Below are 22,338 nucleotides of genomic sequence, written 5' to 3' on the forward strand. Positions count from 1 at the left end.
AGCCCCAGCTCTGCCTTCAGCCCAAGCTCTGCTGCTGAGGAAGCCTTGGCTGTGCAGAAAAGGGGGAAGGGCGCAGATAGATTCCATTACTGGTAAGGGGGGAGCTTGACTGAAAAAGTTTGAACACATCTGGCTTAAAATAATTCTACGCAAGGACAACTCTGGGAAATAATGAGCCTCTACTGTATTATCCAAGTGTTAAACTCAAATAATTCCGAACAATTGGCACCAAGATGAAAATATATTATTTTAGCTGAGACTGTGCAAAACAGTCAATTACAGTGCATGGATAGATTTTACAGTGGTAAAACAAGTTAATTAACATCTACTTGAGATCAATCACCCTGTGGTACAGTAAGTCATTTTCTCATAACAGAATGGTCAATGACTTGATTCACCAGTCACTATAACGAGAAGAAGCTATCCAGATATTGGAATAATAAAAGAGTAGCAAACTTTACTGACGCCTTGTTAATATTTGAAATATACAGAAGACAGGGAGGAGGAGGAGGAAAGATGAACTTGCAGTGGCTATTTGCCCTGATGGACACAACTAGCAGAAGTTATTAGGCCTGTTGTGGCCTTTTCAAGTTGCTTTCCTTACACTTACTTTCTCAATAAAATCTGGTATCTTTTTTTTGTCCGAGAGTTGGTCCAAGGAGGAGCAGCATTCTAGCTCCAGTGTGTATCCTTCACTGTGAACATCACTTTCCAGAGATCTGAGGAGACAGAAAAACACAAGTAGAACTTTTAAAATTAGATCCCCCAAAATCCTTACATACTTGTTCTTAATAAAGTTTGGTTCCATGCAGAACTAGCATTCAGTCAAATCTTGGGTCCCAGCACATGTTACACAGAACCCAACACAGCTTCATAGCTCAGGTGAACCCATAGCTTCAGAGACCTTTGTATTACCTGAGGGAAGCGATACCCAAATGATGGCTGGGTTATGCCTAAATGGCTGCCTAATCTCTTCATCTGCCCAAGGTATCATGCCCCAGCTAGGGTCTTCAGAATGATATTGGGGAGGCAGAAATATGCATGTGCCTCTTGGACTGTGGAGGAGGCAAGAAATATTTTCCAGCCCACACAACATAATAAATAAATAATACATAAAACTTTTCATCCATAGATTTTAAAGCACCTTACAATCATCAAATAAATCTCATAATACCATTCTGAAGTAGTCACTAATATCTCACTTTTGTAGATGGTTAAACACAGACACAGAGACCCCAGCTTTGCAACTCTTACTCCCACATAAGAACAGCCATACTGGGTAGGACAAAAGGTCCATCTAGCCCAGTACCCTGTGTTCCGACAGTGGCCAATGCCAGATGCCCCATAGGAAATGAACAGAACAGGTAATCATCAAGTGATCCAATCCCTATCGCCCATTCCCAGTTTCTGACAAACAGAGGTTAGGGACACCATCCCTGCCCATCGTGGCTAACAGCCATTGATGGACCTATCCTCCATGAATTTATCTAGTTCTTTTTTTTAACCCTGTTATAGTCTTGGCCTTCACAACATCCTCTGACAAGGAGTTCCACAAGTTGATTGTGCATTGTGTGAAAAAATACTTCCTTTTGTTTATTTAGAACCTGCTGCCTATTAATTTCATTTGTTGACCCCCTAGTTCTCCTGTTATGAGAAAGGGTAAATAACACTTCCATATTTACTTTTTCCACACTAGTCATGATTTTATAGACCTCTATCATATTCCCCCCTTAGTCATCTCTTTTCCAGGCTGAAGAGTCCCAGTCTTATCAATCTCACCTCATGTGGAAGCCATTTCATACCCCAATCATTTTTGTTGCCCTTTTTTGAACCTTTTCCAAGTCCAATATATATTTTTTGAGATGGGGCAACCACATCTGCATGCAGTATTCAAGATGTGGGCGTACCATGGATTTATATAGAGGCTGTAGGATATTTTCTGTCTTATTATCTGTTCTTTCTTAATGATTCCCAACATTCTGTTCATTTTTTTTTACTGCTGCTGCACATTGAGTGGATGTGACTCCAAGATCTCTTTCTTGAGTAGTAAGAGCTAATTTATTCCCCATCATTTTAGATGTATAGTTGGGATTATGTTTTCCAATGCGCATTACTTCTCATTTATCAACACTGAATTTCATCTGCCATTTTGTTGCATTTTGTTACCCAGTTTTGTGAGATGGCTTGGTAGCTCTTCGCAGTCTGTTTGGAACTTAACTATCTTGAGTAGTTTTGGATCATCTGCAAATTTTGCCACCTCACTGTTTACCCCTTTTTCCAGATCACTTATGAATATGTTGAATAGGACTGGTCCCAGTACAGACCCCTGGGGGACACCGCTATTTACCTCTCTCCATTCTGAACACTCACCATTTATTCCTACCTTTAATTTCCTATCTTTTAACAGTTACCAATCTATGAGAGGATCTTCCCTCTTATCCCATGACAGTTTACTTTGCTTAAGAGCCTTTGGCGAGGTACCTTGTCAAAGACTTTCTGAAATTCTAAGTACACTATATCCACTGGATCCCCCTTGTCCACATGCTTCCTGATCCCCTCAAAAAATTCTAGTACATTGGTGAGGCATGATTTCCCTTTACAAAAACCATGTTGACTCTTCCCCAAGAAATTATGTTCATCTATGTGTCTGACAATTTTATTCTTTACTATAGTTTCAACCAGTTTGCCTGGTACTGAAGTCAGGCTTACCGGCTTGTAATTGTTGAGATCACTTCTGGAGCCCTTTATAAAAATTGACATCACATTAGCTATCCTGCAGTCATTTGGTACAGAACCTGATTTAAATGATAGGTTATAGATGACAGTTACTAGTTCTGCAATTTCACATTTGAGTTCCTTCAGAACTCTTGAGTGAATATCATCTGGTCCTGATGACTTATTACTGTTTAGCAGGGCTGTCAAACAATTAAATATTAATCATAATTAATCGCACTTTTAATAATAGAATACCATTTATTTAAATATTTTGGGGTGTTTTTTACATTTTCAAATATATTGAGTTCAATTACAACACAGAATACCAAATGCACAGTGTTCACTTTATATTTACTTTTGATTACAAGTATTTACACTGTAAAAAAAAACAAAAGTAGCAGCATTTTTCAATTCACCTACAAACACTGTAGTGCAATCTCTTTATCATGAAAGTTGAACTTACAGATGTAGAATTATGTACAAAAAAACTGCATTCAAAAATAAAACAATTTAAAATTTTAGAGACCGCAAGTCCACTCAGTCCTACTTCTTGTTCAGCCAATCACTCAGACAAACATGTTTGTTTACATTTGCAGGCGATAATGCTGCCTGCTTCTTATTTACAATGTCATCTGAAAGTGAGACCAGGCCTTCTCATGGCAGAGTTGTAGCTGGCATTGCAAGATATTTACGTGCCATATGCGCTAAAGAGTCATATGCCCCATCATGCTTCAACCACCATTCCAGGAGACATGCGTCCATTCTGATGATGGGTTCTACTCAATAACAATCCAAAGCATTGCGGACGGATGCATGTTCATTTTCATTATCTGAGTCAGATACCACTAGCAGAAGGCTGATTTTCTTTTTCAGTGGTTCTGGTTCTGCAGTTTTTGCATCAGAATGTTGCTCTTTTAAGACTTTTGAAAGCATGCTCCACACCTTGTCCCTCTCAGATTTTGGACGGCACTTCAGATCCTTAAACCATGGGTTGAACGCTATAGCTATCTTTAGAAATCTCACATTGGTACCTTCTTTGCATTTTGTCAAATCTGTGATGAAAGTGTTCTTAAAATGAACAACATGTGCTGGGTCATCATCTGAGACTATTATAACATGAAATATATGGCAGAATGCAGGTAAAATAGTACCAGGTACATACAATTCTCTACTAAGGAATTAAGTCACAAATTTAATTAACGCATTATTTTAATGAGCATCATCAGCATGGAAGCATGTCCTCTGGAATGATGACCAAAGCATGAAGGGGGATACGAATGTTTAGCATATCTGGCTACAAAAGTCCCATGCAAATGCCTGTTCTCACTTGCTGGTGACATTGTAAATAAGAAGATGGCAGAATTATCTCCTGTAAATGTAAACAAACTAGTTTGTCTTAGCGATTGGCTGAACAAAAAGTAGGACTGAGTGGACTTGCAGGCTCTGAAGTTTTACATTATTTTATTTTTGAGTGCAGTTATGTAACAAAAAAAATCTACATTTGTAAATTGCACTTTCACGATAAAGAGATTGCACTACAGTACTTGTATGAGGTCAATCGGAAAAAAAACTTCTTTTTTGTTTATCATTTTTACAGTGCAAATATTTGTAATAAAAAATAATACCCACTTTGATTTCAATTGCAACACAGAATACAATATATATGAAAATGCAGAAAGCATCCACAATATTTAATAAATTTCAATTGGTATTCTATTGTTTAACAGTGTGATTAAAATTGTGATTAATCGTGATTTTTTTCTAATCGCAATTAATTTTTTGGAGTTAATCGCGTGAGTTAACTGTGATTAATTGACAACCCTACTGTATAGTTTATCAATTTGTTCCAAGACCTCCTCTAATAACACCTCAATTTGCAAGTTTCTCAGATTTGTCACCTAAAAAGAATGGTTCAGGTTTGGGAACTTCCCTCACATCCTCAGCCGTGGAGACTGATGCAAAAAATTCATTTAGTTTCTCTGCAGTGGCCTTATCATCCTTGAGTGCTCCTTCAGCATCTTGATTGTCTAGTGGCCCCACTGGCAGTTTAGCAGGCTTCTTGCTTCTGATATACTTTAAAAATATTTTGCTATTACTTTTTGAGTCTTTGGCTAGCTGTTCTTCAAATTCTTTTTTGGCCTTTCTAATTATATTTTTACACTTCATTTACCAGATTTTATTGCTCCTTTCTATTTTTCTCATTAGGATTTAACTTTCAATTTTTAAAGGATGCCTTTTTGCCTCTAACTGCTTCTTCTACTTTGCTGTTTAGCCACAGCATTAGTCTCATTGCTTTCAAAAGGACTTTTTCCATTCGTAAGGGTTACGGGCCTTGGTAAGGGCACATTTTGCAACACAGGAAGTACTTTCCACTCCAGGTTCTCCAATTCATTCATTATGCAGAGATGAAGGACACTTCTCCTAATGTGTGGATAGCTCTGAGGATTCTGCTCAAGCCAGGGCCAGCCCACGACATTTTGGCACCTGAGGCAGGGAGCTCAAATGATGCCCCCACACACCCTCTTTTTGGCCAAAATTTTGAAAGGTCTCAATTCTGCCTTCTTCCTGTTCTACTCCTCTCATGGTACTGCTCTGCTACCTACCCCAATGAAGGAGAACTAACAACTTAAAATGCCTTGTTCAAAAATTTTAACTAACACTTAACTTTCAAACGCCTGAACAGCAAATGTAACTTTTCTTGTATGCATAGTAAACACTGGCATTTTTATCTGTTTGAATAATCCAAGTGGTGCTTTCCGTGCCTTCTTGGTTGCAAAGATTTGAACTGCTTCCTGAAGGTCCACAGTCTGGGCCAACTCATGTTCTGTTGAGATGGTTGCAAGGCCGACCAGCCTCTCCTGTGTCATTGTGGAGCGTAGATGTGTTTTTATTAACTTCAGCTTGGAGAAGCTGTGTTCTCCACTGGCAACTGTTACAGGAAGTATTAGAAGTATGTGCAGAGGAACAGAAGCATTTGGAAAGAGGGTGGTCATCTTATTTGTGCACATATATTCCAAGACAGCCTTTGGAGTTGATCCTGCTGAAATGTATCTTAAAAAGGGCTTTCAGTTCATCACCTAAATCACTCGCATCAATATGTCATCATGTGTCAACACTGTTCTCACAATGGTAATGAGCCTTTTCAGAACATTTTGCTAGTAAAGAGACTCTGATGCAATCTTCTCTTGATGCTGATCATCTATGGTGGCCTTTAACCTTAGTCTCATCTCAAGCTCTTTCCACCTATGGAATGCTCTCTGGTGATTTGCTACCTTCTCATGGCATGTCAGATTTCTAGCCAGATTTTTCCAGTCCTTTGTTCCCGTAGAATCCAATGTGGCTGGAACATTAGACTGGAAGAGTTTGCAACAAAAACAGTAAGCAGCATTCTGGGTTTTTGAGTACATAACCCATGGCCTCTCCACTTTGTCACCACTGGGGATTTCACGCCAGTAATGTGTTGGATGGAAATCCTCCATTTTTAAATGAAGATACAGCAAAATTTCAAGTCTGCTACAGATTCCATGGACTTTGCCACAGACTTTAGGTCCAGCCTGCCACTGTGTATACAGGGCCTTGATTACACCACGTAAAACACTGTTAGTTGGATTCATCTGGTGCTATTTTATTATTTTTTTAAAAATAAATAGCAAGTTATACAATAGATATAATTCTTTTTTTATTTAAAGCTATGCTATTTTGATGAGTCACCTTGAACTCTCTGTCAGATTCCTTGGCAGGTAAGTAAAATTGGCATTGTCCAAATTGTGAATATTTGTGTTTTGAATTGTGGGGAAATAAGAAGAACGAAGCAGCATGAGCTCATCAAGAGTGTCACTGTAGAGCAGATTTCATTATTTTAACAGAAAAGGAGAACAAGTGTAAAGTTTCTGAGATAAACCCAGCGCTCTCCTTTGAAAATTTACCCCCAAATAATAAGACCACTGATTCTAAATTTGCACTGAAATTCTTTCCTTAATTATTATTTTAATGATTACAGCTGAAACCTGCATAAGATAAATCTCAAAGATTGTCAGCAATATGGCAAAAAAGACCTTGCCAGGATCCAATTTATTTTTAGCTAACTCAATTTATTACTGTACGCATGAACACACAAGCACTATTCTAAGCAAATTATCCATGAACTTAGTATAGAGATCTCCTAACGGAAGAGAATGTGGCTTTCTTTTTAGCACATATTAGTCAGGATGAGAAATGCAAACATCTTAATTAACATTCAATTTTGAAACTACAGCACACTAGACAGGAGTGTCACAGCAAAGGCAGCTGAGAGAGCAAAACAGGAAGGAAAAGCTAATGCAGGCCTGCACAACTCGTAAAGTGGCGAGGGCCACATTACTCCAAAGAAAACAGCTGAGAGCCGAAACCCCCCAGCCCCGCAGAAACACGCCCCCCAGGATCTCCCGGCCCCGCAGAAACACCCTGCCCCAGCACCGCCCAGCCCTACAGAAACAAACCCTCCTTCCCCAGCACCGCCCCACCAAAACAGCTGTGGGCCAAAAAGGAAGGTTGGGGGTGGGGAGGTGAGATCTGATTTTAAATCAACCAGGGGCTCCCAGCTGAGGAGGTGGCTGGGAGCCCTCAGGGGCAAATTAAATGGCCCGGGGCTCCAGCGGCTGGGGGAACCTGAAGCTTGGCAGGGCTGGGGCAGGGATTTAAAGGACCCAGAGCTCCTGCCGCTGAGGGAAGCCCGAGCCCTTTAAATCCCAGCCCCAGCCCATCCGCTGGAGCCGTGGCTGGGAATCTCTGCGGGCAGCCCAGAGCCCTTTGATTCCCGGCCACAGCTGAGATTTAAAGGACTCAGGGCTCCCCATGGCTGCGGGCAGCCCAGAGCCCTTTGATTCCCAGCCGCGGCTGAGATTTAAAGGGCTCGGGGCTCCCCAACGCTGTGGGCAGCCCTGAGTCCTTTAAATCTCAGCCGTGGCTGGGATTCAAAGGGCTCCAGGCTGCCCGCAGAGCGCCATGTTCGCAGGATTTAGAATCCCCCCGCGGGCCACACAGTGAGCCTCTGCAGGGTGGCTGTATGTTGTGCAGGCCTGAGCTAATGCAATCCAGCACTATGGAGCTGATGCAGACAACTCATTCAAAGGCCAATGTTGGGACTTCTGTTAGGCGTAGGTTTGCCACAAAAGGAGTAGATTCTCAGATCTAATAATGTACCAAATACCTAAACAAAAGATCTGAGATGAAATATTAAAGAAAGAGTCAGAAAATAAAATACCAAAGAGGAATAGTTGGTTCCCACAAATGGACCACTAATAATCTCCTCATTTAAGCTTTTGTTCTGTCTGCACCATTCACAGATCTAACTGATTACTTTTATTCTGGTTAGCCAGAGCCTTCTATTTACTGGAAATGAACTGATTCTCTATGTTCCATTTGCCAAGAGAAACATACTGTAATAAGCTCTACTACTATCACATACTTTCTTCAAGTGTAAATCAGTGTGAATCAACTTTTCTCAAGTGTGAATCAGTAGACTCTAGGCTAAACCTTATGTTTGCCTCCCCGTCCCATACATAAAAGAAATCCCGTCTTGAAGAGCCTGGATTCACACATTGCTCCTTGCACAGCTTGTTTAACTGATAAATCTCTCCTCTGAAGATCCGAATTCTCAGAATTCATCTCTGTCAAAGTCATTATTATAACAAGATATGAAAAAAGCATTACTTAGATCACTGCCAACTACTTTTAATTAAAGCGGTTAAAAAAATAAACATACAGTTTTTTGCAATACCCTTTGAGAAGCTTAAAATAAGAGTTTTTTACCCTGCTAATTTTGTCCTTTTCCATTTGAGTCCGAATCCAACTCTCACTAGTTCATTAATGTGTGAACACTCAGGCTACTATATTAACAAGGATATAGTAGTAGTAAGATAAAAATTAAAGTCAAAACAGGGTTTTCCCACTAACTTTAATGAGAGCTGAATCAAGTCCTTCATAATCATGACATCCTGCCATCACCCATATTGTTTCTAAAGAATTAACATGCTTATATTTGTTTATGCACCATCATAATTAATAATCTCCATAATGTATTGTAAATTTTGACGTTGATTGAAAAATAGCTGTTGTCTTTCTAATATTCTTTGTAACAAAGTTAACATTTTAAGGGGAAAAACTTTCCTTAAGATGCACATGGTTCGCACTGTCTGCTATGAATAGCTCTTTCTCACATACATCCAGAAGCAGAAGCAGCCCTGTTTCCATATTCACTTGAAATGGGTATTGCGGCAGGGGAACCATTCGCTCCTGCCTCTGTTCAAGTCCACCTGGTACAGTTTATTTACAGTCTTGATACCCACCACCATTGTACACCATACAGCCTTACTCTCTCAGTCTTAGGGAGCCTTCAGCTCCTGAGGCAAGCTGGGAAGAGTAATCTCTCCCTCTCTCTGTCTGCTTCCCCCCCTCCCAACTTCCTTCCTTCCAGTGTTTAACTGGATCTGCAGTGACCAGAGCACTGGCTCAGCTGCTGTTGCCCAGAGCTCTCTCACACACCTCCCCCGTTACCTGACAGTAAGTCTTCTTTCCATGTCCTCCCACCCTTACTAGAGGTTTCACCCTGTGGGAGTCTCTCTCTGTCCCTGGGTGATCACCTGGGTCACTTTGTGGGGTCTGCACATTCTCCACCCACAGAAATCACACTTTGTCAGGGGAGCAGACCCACCATAGCTCCATCTCAGCCCACAAGTCTTCACACCAGGGCACCCTGGGGAATTACTCCCCCATTATCCCCCTTTGTATCTGGCAGAGAATCAAGATTACTCCTTTTATCCCCTGATCCCTCAGAGTTTCAGATTCTCCCAAACCTCCAAACAGTGCCTGGGTTTCTTCTCCTTGGGGCTGTGTTGCAGGGGGCACCACATGTCTCTCAACCTCTACTAAGGAGTTTGTGCTGTCTGTTTCCCCTGTACCGCCTTCCTGAATTCCTATCCCCCCACCTTCAATTTCCTGGGGGGGTCTCCTTTCCTCCTGACTTCGGCTTTGTTGTTTATGGGTTTCTATTGTTTCTCCTATGGGCTCATTCTTTTCTCTCCCTTCTGGTTTCCCTTTCCCAAACCTGGGATTCTTTATACTACCTTTTTTCCGAATTGGGATGGAGCTCCAACCAGTCAGTGCCCCACACAACCGGATAGGATAGTCCCTCCACTACCGCAACCTGTTTCCAACTAAACCTCCCCTGGCCCTCTGGAGCACTTGGGCCACAGGGCAGTGTCTCTTATCCCCACGGACACATTCCATGTCCACAGCTGCTCCTGGAACCATCCAGTGAGACTTCACCAGCTCCTTCCAGACAAGAGAGCAACCTGAGGCCATATCCACAAGTCCATATCCTCCCCGCCACTATCGAAATGGTGGACAGTTTCTGTCCTTGTTTCTTCTTTCCAGTTCTGACCCAGCCACAAAACTCGGCAAAACTGCAGTCCCTGTATATGGCAGTCCCTTTTTATGTGTCCCTGCACTGATAGCATGTAGTGGGTCGAGCCCCAGCCAGAGCTCCTTGGGGTTCTTCCTTCATCCTCTCTATGCCTCTTCTTGCTTTGGGTTCTTCAGTCTTCCTCCCACGCTCTAGATCTTTTCTGGGTTGTCCCTTTTTCTTGGAAAAGTCTATCTCTGTATTCCTCTGTCAATTTCACGGCCGCATCCACCATATCTAGTTGATGCCAACTGACCCACACTTGTACTTTCTTAGGGAGGCCCTGAAGGAACTGTTCTAATACCAGAGTATTCATTATTTCCACTCTGGTCTCAGCCACCAGGTGGCCCAATCCATAAACCTTTGGGTGACCGGCCAGGGCCATAAACCTCCAGTTCAACTTGCTGATCTGCACTTTTGGCAGTACTTCTCAATCGACAGACCCAACCGATCCAGGATGGCTGCCCTCACCATCTCGTAATTCCTGGCCTGCTCTTCACTCAGAGCCATATATACTGCTTGGGCTTCTCCTGACAGATAGGGAGCCAGAATCAGGGCCCAGGTTGCCTTATACCAACCTGCACCCATAGCTACCCTCTCAATGGTGCACAGGAATGCATCAGGATCATCTCTCAGGGCCCATCTTACATAGTCCCAGGCACTGTGTCCAGGCACTATCCACCACCATGGGACTCACCACATTCTGTAGGAGCTGTTGCTGCATGTTGGCTTATTCCCTTATGAAATCTTTCAGGCTTTTCTGCTGCTCTGCCTGCCAAGCAAACAAAGCCTGCCTTTCCATGTGATAGGATTGTTCATAACTTTGCAGAGTCTTCTGCATTTATTCGTGCTGTTTTGCAAGCCATTGCAGGGCCTCCTCCATCAGATAGGTCACCAAACCCTTGCACTGGCTAAGATTCCAGACAAGCCTCCATGTGTGGCAGGGCCCACTCGCTCCTGCCTCTGTTCAAGTCCACAAACTGCTCAGAGATCTTCATGCTGGTAAATCACCCAGTGCAGTTTATTTACAATGTTGATTCCCACCACCCTCTTATCTCTCTCCATTCCTTTCCCTACTTACTTCCTGTGCCTTTCTGTATCCTTTGCCTAATGGCTTAATTAGCCTTCCAGGTCTCCTTCATCCTCCAACTAGGTACAGCTCTTCTTAACAGAGTTTGTTCTGCAGTGTTTAATTGGAGCTACAGTGACCACAGTGCTAGATCAGCTGCTGTTGCCCTGTGCTCTGTCACAGGTACTGTATAAGGTCAGCAAACGGGGTCAATAAAAATACCTATGTAAGTTAATGGAAATGTCCTGGCAATGTTAAAAAAAGCCATACAATGACATTGCAAGTCCCCACTGAGCACATTAAAATACAAAGACAATGCCGCAGCAGCAGCAGTAATACACTGCACTTATATTGCACTTTTATCAATGGATCTCACAGTACTTTACAGGATGGGGTAAGGATTATTATTCCCATTTTATAGCTGGGGAAGCTAAAGCACAGGAAGACTACAGTGAGTTGCTGGAAGCATCAGGAAGATGCCTTGACATCCATCTCCTGCTCTGGCCACTAGGCATACCATCGGCTAGCACACGGCTAGAAGGAGAGGTGATCCCATGAAAAACAAAATTCTAGAAATGTATGTCAATAGCAACCATGTTAAAATATCAGTCTGAAATAAAATGGAGTAATGCTGATGGAAGTATATAGACTAATTAAAATGTACAACTAGATGTCTAGGTACACACAAATACCTGACTGATAGTGCTGCATAAAGAAAAGAAACTAACAAAACTCTTTGATTTATGCTATATTCAGAAAGCAAGGAAGGAAGTGGGAGAAAAACAGGACAGATAATGATCACTGTAAGAGAACTGAAAGTTTAAATAATAGCAACAAAACAATTGGTGTTAATAAGAAGCATCAGAAAAATAAGTAAGCCCTACAATCTTTCAGATGCACAATACAGAATGGCAGTGAATAGTGAGGTTGAGTGCTCATGAAACCTAAAAGATTTTTTTTGGACATAATACAGCTCTTGTGTGCATTCTTGGTGATATTACAGAAAACAGAAAGAGGCCATTTCTGGTTCAAAGGGTAGGTGACTTCGCCAATGAGTTTACGCTTAGAGCTGGACTGCCTACAATCTTCTAACACTAAACATAAGCCCTCATTAGATATACTGTGTTTAGAAAATACCATAATCATCTACTTCCATCCAATTGTTTAATTTAACAGAGGCGTCAGATGTCAGATCTTTGCCAAACTTAAAAGATACTTAACTGATCTTTTTACTTGATCACAAATTAATCACGTCCTCTATTTTATTTTATAAACTGTCTTCTACTAAGGATGATTTTTCTGAAACAGCTTTGAAATCCTTTTTTCTGTGATGTAAAATCACAGTTATTCCATTTAGACTGTAGAACAGACTGCGCAAAATAGCCTTCTACCCAGTCCCTTGCCACAGCTGTCTGAGATCAGTCAGCTGCCCATCTCTCTTCATTCTGCTTTGAGATCTTCAGAATTTGCATTTCCCCCTTGTTCCGTGGCAGTAGCTACCATCACACATTTGGCCAAAGTCAGAGGCGCATCTAAACGATTCGAAGGGAGTCTAAACTGGTGTAATTTACCCTTCTGTTAGGGTTTTTTTTCCTGCTATACTCTTTTTCATTGCCTAAACACATAAATTACATCATCTTAGACCCATTCAGACTCAGTGAACCAAACTGAGTGATGGGAGTTAAGGGAATGCAAACAAATATATCTTATATCTTGTATACTCATTCATAGATGTGCAAAGTGGGTGTAAAACACTGTCCCCAGTACAAGTGAGCAGAGAATTCAGATTTGGTTCAGTTTCACATAGGTGTAAATTACTACACAAGGTGCAAGGCACTGACAAATCAAGCGCATTGAGTTTAAGATAATATCATGCACATGCGCGCTAGCCCACTTTTACAGGTAAATCCTCAAAGGCGTTGAGCTTTTTAGCCCAACAAAACACATAAGCTTGTGTTTAATTTAAGCAAGTAGTCCCAGTAACTTCAAGGGAGCTACTCACATGGGAACTACTACCCATTTTGCAACTGAAGAAACTGAGGCACAGCTCTGGTAAGTGACTTGCCCAATATTATTGAGGACATCTCTGAAAGAGTCAGGAACAGACCCCACATCTCCTTATTCTCAATCCTATGTCTCAGTCACAAAACTGTGACCCCCCCCTTTGCCAAGAACACTGGTAGGTTGCAAAATAGCATGAAGTTCCTTATTTATAAAATGAAGGGCTGGTCTAAACTATGAGGGGGGGAGGAAGAGGAGGGATCGATCTATTTGTAGCTGAAGTCGATACACTTAGATCTACTTACTGCAGTGTGTTCACTGCGGTGTGCCAACGGGAGACGCTCTCCCATCGATTCCCCTTGTGCTTCTTGTTGAGGTGGAGTATCAGAGTCGACGCTAGAGTGATCGGTGGTTGATCAATCACACGATAAATCGACCCCCGCTGGAGCAATCACTGCCCGTCGATCCAGATGGTAGTGTAGACAAGCCCCAAAGCAAGTCAGTATAAAATGACAATTCTTTTAAAAAGTCAATCTACCTGGGATACTTAATGCCTATATGTAATTGGTAGTGAAAAATGGAGCCTTTCTCCCTTAGGCCACTGTCTCAAATTTGGCCCTATCTGTAGTTGGTAGGGATGTCAAGTCTCTATTGTCTGATGATCATTTGGTAGGCTGTGTGAAGTGAGACTGTGGTCTTACTCCAATTTCTATTGAACAAGTATCCAAACCACAGTTAGCTGTCTAAATCCTCAGCAGAAAAAGATAAGGACAAGAATAGGCAAAGGAGAATGAAATACCCTCTAATTCCTAGAAATTGTTCCAGCATAGTAGGGCTTCTTCTTATGGCTGATGTAGATGTAGAACAACAACTATAATTTTACATGTAGATGGTTAAGTCAGATAATTGAATCAGGAGTAGAGGAGTGTAACGCTGCGATGCTTCCTTTGTATTTTTGAAGAAGCCATTATGTTGTTATATGTTCCACAGTCTGTTCGGGGTGCTCACAGTCACACATTGGAGGGTTTTTAATTTTCCATTTGTGCATCAATGTCCGCATCTGCCATGGTTTATGTGGATGCTGTTTGGGGCTGCCTATAAGCTTCATGGAAGATCAAAGCCAGAGATCTCCTGCATCGGGTCTTTCACAAGGTGTTTGTGACTTCTTGTGAACTCCATTCGGCTTTCCAAGCTCCATCAGGGTTGAAGTCACATTGCTGGAAGTTAAGCGCATAGGTCCAAAAGGGCTTGCATGACTTCAAGCGGTGGTGAGAGACATCACTGAGGTCCTAGTGGTTGAGGAGACATTAGTTTTTCTTGATTTGCTGGACTTCCCACAGGGTTAGGGCATTGCTTTCCCATCCATTCACTGCAATGTGCAACAGCACAGCCAGCCAGGGTGTTGGGGTCAACTTGAGGTTCCAGTGATGCATCGCATTGCAGTGTTTAGTTGGACATCAACAAATCGACTGTGGCTACTTCTGTTCATACCAGTGCACAATACTCAGCTACAGAATACACAGGGCCGCCACTGATGTCCACAGCACTGATGCTCCTCAGCTTGTGCTTGCCAGTTTCTCGACCAGGCTGACCCTTGTCTTCGTCTCAGTGGCTACCTTCTTCAGCTAGTTATGGAAGGCTAGCGTGCACTCCAGCTTCACTCCCATATAAGTTGGAGAGAGGTCATGTTGCACAGTGTTGCTGCAGAAGGTCACTTTCACAATGCGCTTAGCATTCCTATTATCAAGATGCAATGCAGTGACTGTTGCTCTCTGGGGGTTTGGCCTGAGCCTCCATTTCCAGAGATACTCCTCCATGGTGTTTAGGTCCCCATTCAAGGTCAACGATGTTATTGAAGGTGGTTGCTTGTGTCGCCAGAGTAAAGTCATCTGCATATACAAATCTGAGTGACTTCCCTGGTGGTATGTCACTCGTGTAGGCATTGAAGAGCGTCGCTGCAAGTGCTGAGCAATCCATTGTGGAGGAACCACAATTCATTGTGGAGGAACCAGGGCAAGATGACTTTGTCGCCCAGATGGACACATAGCCACCTATTGCTCAGCATTGTCCATAGCAGACTTAGTGTTTTTAGGCAGGGGATGATCCTTGCAAGCTTCAGCATCAGTTCTTTAATCTAGACTGTGTCGGAGCAGTGCTGAGGAGCATTTGTGATATGGGAAGATTGCACTGCAAATAGTAGACTCTGGTCCCCCTGGCTATCAATCCAGCATTAAATGGATTCTCTTTGAAGTCTTTAAATACAAAATGAGAGGACTTCAGTAACTCAGGCAGAGGTTATGGGCCTACTACAGCAGTGGGTTAGTGAGGTTCTGTGGCCTGCAATATGCAGGACGACAGACTAGATGATCATGATGGTCCCTCCTGGCCTTAAAGTTTAGGAGTCTAAATGTATTTTTTAAAACTCTTTACTAAAAATTTTAATACTATTATGAATGTTTATTCTCAATTTCTCTCTCTCTTTTTGGAATGATTAAGCAGAAAAATCTATTGATTTTTATTAAATTGGGAGATTAAAACAGAAGGAATTGTGTTCATCCCCAGCCACTGAATGTATTACACAAAGATATTTAATACAATTTAAAACACAGAACAAAGCAAACAGACTCATGTTCTGTTGGTTTAAAATGACTTGTACTGGGTTGGAAAATTAAAAGCACTTTTATAGTTTTAGGAGTAAAGTTTGTAGCTAAAGTACAAAAATGCACGTTACTTTACAATTTTCAGATTAATTGTGTTATCCACTGGCTTTATGCCTCTTCAAAGTAAATATTTTTCTGGCTGTATTTAATCCACTAAATTATTAGAATAAAGAACAAAAAATGGACTGTCTTAGCAAATTATTAGGCACAGGGTTTGTTTGCTTTTTCATGATAACAGATTCCAAAATATAAAGCAGATTTCAACTTGTTATTTTCTGTCTTAGCTGACAAAATGCAGATGGATTATAAACACGAAGAACATGTTAAGCCTATTCAAGCCTATAAATAAATATCCAAGCCTTGCACAGCAAACATTAGCAATGACATTGCTATAATTTCCTGATCTAGGTCAAAACTCAGCAGGAAATCTCATTGTCTATTTTTATCCCAGCTCACTGGAAGTGCTTTACCTTTCTGTTTTCTTGATCAGCACAGCCCTGAAGATTTGTTCCTGGGGAGTCCTCTCTTTTTCATCAGTTGGCTGCACAAAAGGGTGGACAGCAGCCAAGATGAAACCCTGCTGATACAGTTCTTGCAGCTGAGATGGAAGATCACGCCAGGAAGAGAGCTTGATTGCAGAGGATCTTGGTAGCTCAGCTGGAAACAAAAACAAAAAATAAATGGATCAATAATCCTAAATTAAACTATTTTTTTTGTATTCCAGCCTCTCTGGAGGTAAGCATGCTTCACACTGATGTGCACCATTCCAGCTGATATACCTGTAGCTAACTGAGGTTTACTTGATTCCAGAATTCTTAATAGATTGTCTTGCTAAAGGTTTAATTACTGCATAAATGACTGGTCCAATTAGATGTAAAGGGTCAGAATCACATTAAAATACAAAGTGTGTTGGATTTTTGATGGATAGTGTGGAGAGGGAACACTTAGTAAGCATGTAGCAGCAGACACCATTCCAAGTTTCAGGAGATATCATTCTATCCCAATATAATGATCAGCACCAAAGGTCAAAATCTAACACAAGAACAAGGGGAAATTCATTAATGAATGTAAAAGATGACAAATTCAAAAATAATAGAAGGAAGCACTCTTTTCCCCACACAATGCACAGACTGCAGAACTCATTGCAACATGATGCCACTGAGACCAAGATCCTAGCAAGATTTAAAAAAACAGATATTCAGAAGAATAAAAAGAATATCCAGTTATAATAAAAGGGATAATCTTCCCACCTCCACTCTACCTACTGCACATTCTACCCCTTTATCTGAAGCACCTGGTGCTGGCTACTATCCAACAGGATCCTGTACTAGATGGACGTTGGGTCTGATCCAGTCTGGCAGATCCTATCTTATCCCAGTAGCCCTGCATAGTTGAGAAGAGAATCTGTAGATCATTTACAACAACCTTCCTGCATCTGCCTCCGCCACTCTCCATACTTTTTCAAGTGTTATTTGCAAACACATCTTTCCTCCCTGGGTCTGCTGCTTAATTCCTCTCTCCCTTGGCTATCATTTATTTTTTTAACTAACTATAATCTAAGAGTCTAGTTTTGTGAGGTGAGGTGCCAAGTGCCTTCCACACCAACTGAAATCAACGGGAGTTGAGAGCACTCAGCCATTTGCAGGAAGTGCTCAGCTCCCCACAGGACTGGACCCTTGCTGTAAATCGCTCTGGAATAGAATTTGTTGAAAGATGCTAGTTGCGCAAAATAAAGATTTATTGTATTGCATTTCTCATCAGATAGTGTGGGTATCCTTTATGAATAATGAAAGAAGTTATCAAAAACTAATAAATATTCTAAACCAATAATAGTGAGGAATAATTTAAATAATAGGGTAGCTATGCCATGTACACTTTTTCTTAACACATAAGAACGTGTTCCAGACATGGATAATAAAGCTTTTGATTGAAGGCGATATGACACAGTTGTTTAATTTGTAAATAAAGAGAGAAACCTAAGAAATGTATATGGTGACAGATAATTCAGCTCTCTAAGATCTATAACAACACACTAATCACTTGGGGTTCATAAAAAGAGCTATCTAATAAATAATGTATAATAAATATAAATAATCAAACACACTGTTAATTGTATTGGTCCTGCTAGGGAGTAAAGTGGAGGGAAAAGCCCAAGTGTCTAAACTCTACTTATGTGTTGTTCAAAACGCCTACCTCCTCTGGAGGGCTCTCCCTTCCACTTCTTCTAATGACTATTCACTGTGAGCCCCAGAGTACAGGAGAAGTAATAATATTAATAACAGATAGCATTTTTCACCTGTAGATCTCAAAGCATTTTACAAAGTATGATCTATCCATATTTTAAAGACAGGGAAACTGAAGCTTAGACGTGAAGTGTCTTACCCAAGGACACACAGCAGGTCAGTGGCAGAGCAAACCTTTCCACAATTCCAGTATTTACAGTAATTATACACGGCAAACCTGTGTATCCTGCCAAAGGTCCAATTCATTCTTAACAGATTTTTCCATTGTATCAATCTTGGTTTTAAAGTGACTGTAGCTCTACTAACATTTTTGCAAATTTTGCTCCACATTCCCAAGTTTATTGTTACACTTCACATCCCGACCTCAGTGATTGCTCTGTTTATTCGGTCTAGGTTTAGACAAGAATGTGAGAAGCTTGTAAATGACAGATGCTGTGTTTTTCAATTCAGCTATAGTTGAAAGTAGAAACAGAAGTGTGGGGTGTGTTTGGAACTGATTCCCAGGCAAATTAGGTTACTGCTTGGCTGATAATTGAAGCTGCAAGTATTTCCAGCAATACTCATTATCAACAGATTAAACAGTATCTTACAGATCCTAGAGAAGGAAAAGAATATTCCCCCATGAAACAACTGACATCCATAAGGGCCATGCATTTCCTGGGGTGTACAACTCCGGGATTAGCCCATAAATTCTATATTGCTAATAGGAGAGATCTCAGATTGTCTCTCTCCTGCAGAGAAACACAGAGAGGCAAAATGGACACAGAATTCTAGAGGATGAATTGTGAAAAATGTAAAGGTGATTGTCCCCTCAGGTGCTCGGGCCCATCTGAGGGGCAGTGCAAGGTGGAGGTGCAACTTCCCAGCCTCACAGATCCTGAGGTCCACAAGGGGGCAAAAGCTGAGAATCATAGATGAAGAGGCAGCTACAGCTAGGAGACTCCTTGGAGCTGTTCTAGTGGCTTCGTCTTCTGACAGCACAGCTCTCTCTTGAACAAGGATACCATTTGGCGAACCCTTCCTGGCTGCAAACTAACATCTGGGCAGGAGAATCCACAGAAATCAACTCTGCTTCCGAAAGCATTAACTTTAGGGTGACCAGAGAGCAAGTGTGAAAAATCAAGACGGGGGTGGTGGTAATAGGCATCTATATAAGAAAAATCCCTGAATATCGGGACTGTCCCTATAAAATCATGGCATCTTGTCATCCTAATTAACTTCCTCTTGGAATTTGAAACAGAACTCTGAAAGGGTAACAAGGAATGGAGGCACAGAGAGCAACTAGCATCTAGTTCCGTATCTCTCTTCCCCAAAACCCTGCAAAGCCTAGCCCCTGCAGAGGCTTCTAACAAGTTCTTATGGTGGGCAGATAATGCCATAAAACTGCAACTCCCCCAGTATCCCACAGGAGATAGCCCACAGTATCTCTGACCCCTCTGCTTGTTGTACCAAAGGGGATAATTTGGACTTCTTTACTTTTTATTTGTCAGCCTTATCCAAAGCAACCCTCCCAGAAGCCATGGAAAGATATGGAGAGTATTTACTTTGGTAGCACTGTCTTCCTGTCTGCGTAGAAAATGACACTGGTGATATCTAAAGTTCCCCAGTGTTCACTCACTTAGGGCTATCCTGGGTCTTGTCCCTGAACCACAAGATAATCTGTTCCAAAAAACAATAAGCTAAATCCACAAAAAGGACTTAGGCTTTGCCCAGAGCAGGGGTTCTCAAACTTCACTGCACCATGACCTCCTTCTGACAACAAAAATTACTACATGACCCCAGCAGGGGGGACCAAAGCCTGAGCCTGCCCGAATCTCATCACCTCGGGTTGGAGGCGGCGTGGGGGGAACCCATGCTCCACCACCTTGGGCGGGAGGGGGGGAAAGCCAAAGCCCCAGGGCTTCAGCCTAAGGCAGGGGGCCTGTAATCTGAGCCCCAATGCCCACGACTGAAGCTGTTGGGCTTCAGCTTTGGCCCCAGGTGGTGGGTTTCGGGCTTCTGCTTCAGCCCCAGGAAGTCTAAGCTAACCCTGGTGACCCCATTAAAAAGGGGTTGTGACCCACTTTGGGGTCCTGATCAACAGTTTGAGAACTGCTAGCCTAGGGAACTTTAATGGTGAAAACTGAGGTGCCAAAGGACTTTAGGCACAAATAGAATTAGGCAGCAGGTGAGTGGGATTTTGATGATATCTGGTGCCTAAATGTTGGATTTAGGAGCTTAATGTGACAGTTAGACACAAGTCTTTTGGGGGCTCTGGGCCAACATTTATAAATACTGCTGTTCCATTAAGGACTCCATAACCCCTGGAATTAAGCCTTAGATGATTTCTAGCAATTGTGCTAGAGTCTATATTGAGATAAGCAGATGCATCCTTCATCAGATATTAAGAGAGAAGAATATTACAAACGTAGTGGGCTGTTTCACCTGTATCAAACAATTAGACTTGGATAACTCTGGGAAGCTGCAGTCTACACCTTTCACAAATAAGAATTACAAGGACATTCTGTGAAATAATACATCAGTTGTCCTCACCCATGATTAAGATGACAATCATATAAATATATTAAACTTTCATATTATGCAAATATCTTAAAATCTGAAAATAATCATAGAAAAGACGGTTACTCACCTTTGTAACTGTTGATCTTCGAGATGTGTTGCTCACATCCATTCCAGTTAGGTGTGCGCACCGCGCGTGCACGTTCGTCGGAAACTTTTTACCCTAGCAACTCCAGTGGGCCGCCAGGTCGCCCCCTAGAGTGGCGCCGCCATGGCACCTGATATATACCCCTGCCGGCCCACCCGCTCCTCAGTTCCTTCTTGCTGGCTACTCCGACAGTGGGGAAGGAGGGCGGGTGTGGAATGGATGTGAGCAACACATCTCGAAGAACAACAGTTACAAAGGTGAGTAACCATCTTTTCTTCTTCGAGTGATTGCTCACATCCATTCCAGTTAGGTGAATCCCAAGCCATACCTAGGCGGTGGGGTCGGAGTGAGAAGTAGCGGCATGGAGCACTGCAGATCCGAAGGCCGCGTCCTCTCTGGACTGCTGGACCAGGGCGTAGTGGGAAGCAAAGGTGTGGACCGATGACCAGGTCGCTGCCCGACAGATTTCCTGGATGGGCACACGGACAAGGAAAGCCAGTGACGATGCCTGCGCCCTGGTAGAGTGCGCAGTCACACGGCCCGTAGGAACGTGAGCCAAGTCATAGCAGGTCCTGATACAGGACGTTACCCACGAGGATAACCTCTGCGAGGAAATGGGAAGCCCCTTAATGCGGTCCGCTACTGCCACGAAAAGCTGGGGGGATTTGCGGAACGGTTTGGTCCTCTCCACATAAAACGCGAGAGCCCGACGGACATCAAGCGAGTGGAGTTGTTGCTCTCTGCGTGAAGAATGAGGTTTCGGGAAAAAAACTGGGAGGAAGATCTCCTGGTTGACGTGAAAGGCTGAGACCACCTTGGGGAGAAAGGCAGGGTGAGGTCTCAGCTGCACCTTATCTTTATGGAAGACTGTATACGGGGGATCTATCGTGAGAGCCCGGAGTTCCAACACCCGTCTAGCTGAGGTAATAGCTACTAAAAAGGCAGTCTTCCAAGAAAGATAGAGCAGGGAGCAAGTAGCTAATGGCTCAAAGGGGGGCCCCATGAGCCGAGACAACACCAGGTTAAGATCCCAGGTAGGGACAGGGGGTCGGACGTTAGGGTATAGACGTTCCAGCCCCTTAAGGAATCTAGTCACCGTCGGGTGAGAGAAAACGGAGCGGCCATCCCCACCCAGGTGAAAGGTGGAGATAGCTGCCAAGTGGACCCGCAGGGACGATATCGCCAGGCCTTGTTGCTTAAGGGACCAAATATAGTCCAAAATATTGGCCACTGAAACTTCCATCGGGAGGAGACCCTTCTCCACGCACCAACAGGAGAAACTCTTCCACTTGGCCGAGTATGTCGCTCTAGTGGAAGGCTTCCTGCTGCCCAAGAGTACCTCACGTACCGGGGTGGAGCAGCGCAACTCGGAACTGGTCAGCCACGCAGGAGCCACGCTGCTAGGTTCAGCGACTGGAGGTCCGGGTGACAGAGAGTTCCGTGGTCCTGGGTGATCAGGTCCGGGTGAAGGGGCAGGGGAACTGGGTCAGCTATGGCCAGGTCCAGCAACATGAGGTACCAATGTTGCCTGGGCCACGCCGGGGCTACCATGATCACGCGGG

The 22,338-nt window shown here is 42.7% G+C and overlaps 1 protein-coding gene across 4 annotated transcripts in view; it reads right to left on the bottom strand.

Annotated features, from left to right (window-relative positions):
* RFTN1 (raftlin, lipid raft linker 1) overlaps positions 1 to 22,338 on the bottom strand; it is a 130,882-nt gene that overhangs the window by 71,273 nt on the left and 37,271 nt on the right. For all 4 annotated transcript variants that reach the window (XM_030550906.1, XM_030550905.1, XM_030550903.1 and 1 more), the window contains exons 3-4: positions 16,357 to 16,543; positions 611 to 719 (exon numbers count right to left, since the gene is read on the bottom strand). In XM_030550906.1, coding sequence (XP_030406766.1) covers positions 611 to 719; positions 16,357 to 16,543 — 296 coding nt within the window. The remainder of the gene's footprint in view (positions 1 to 610; positions 720 to 16,356; positions 16,544 to 22,338) is intronic.

Source organism: Gopherus evgoodei, chromosome 2, assembly GCF_007399415.2.
Source record: "Gopherus evgoodei ecotype Sinaloan lineage chromosome 2, rGopEvg1_v1.p, whole genome shotgun sequence".
NCBI classification, from domain to species: Eukaryota; Metazoa; Chordata; order Testudines; family Testudinidae; genus Gopherus; species Gopherus evgoodei.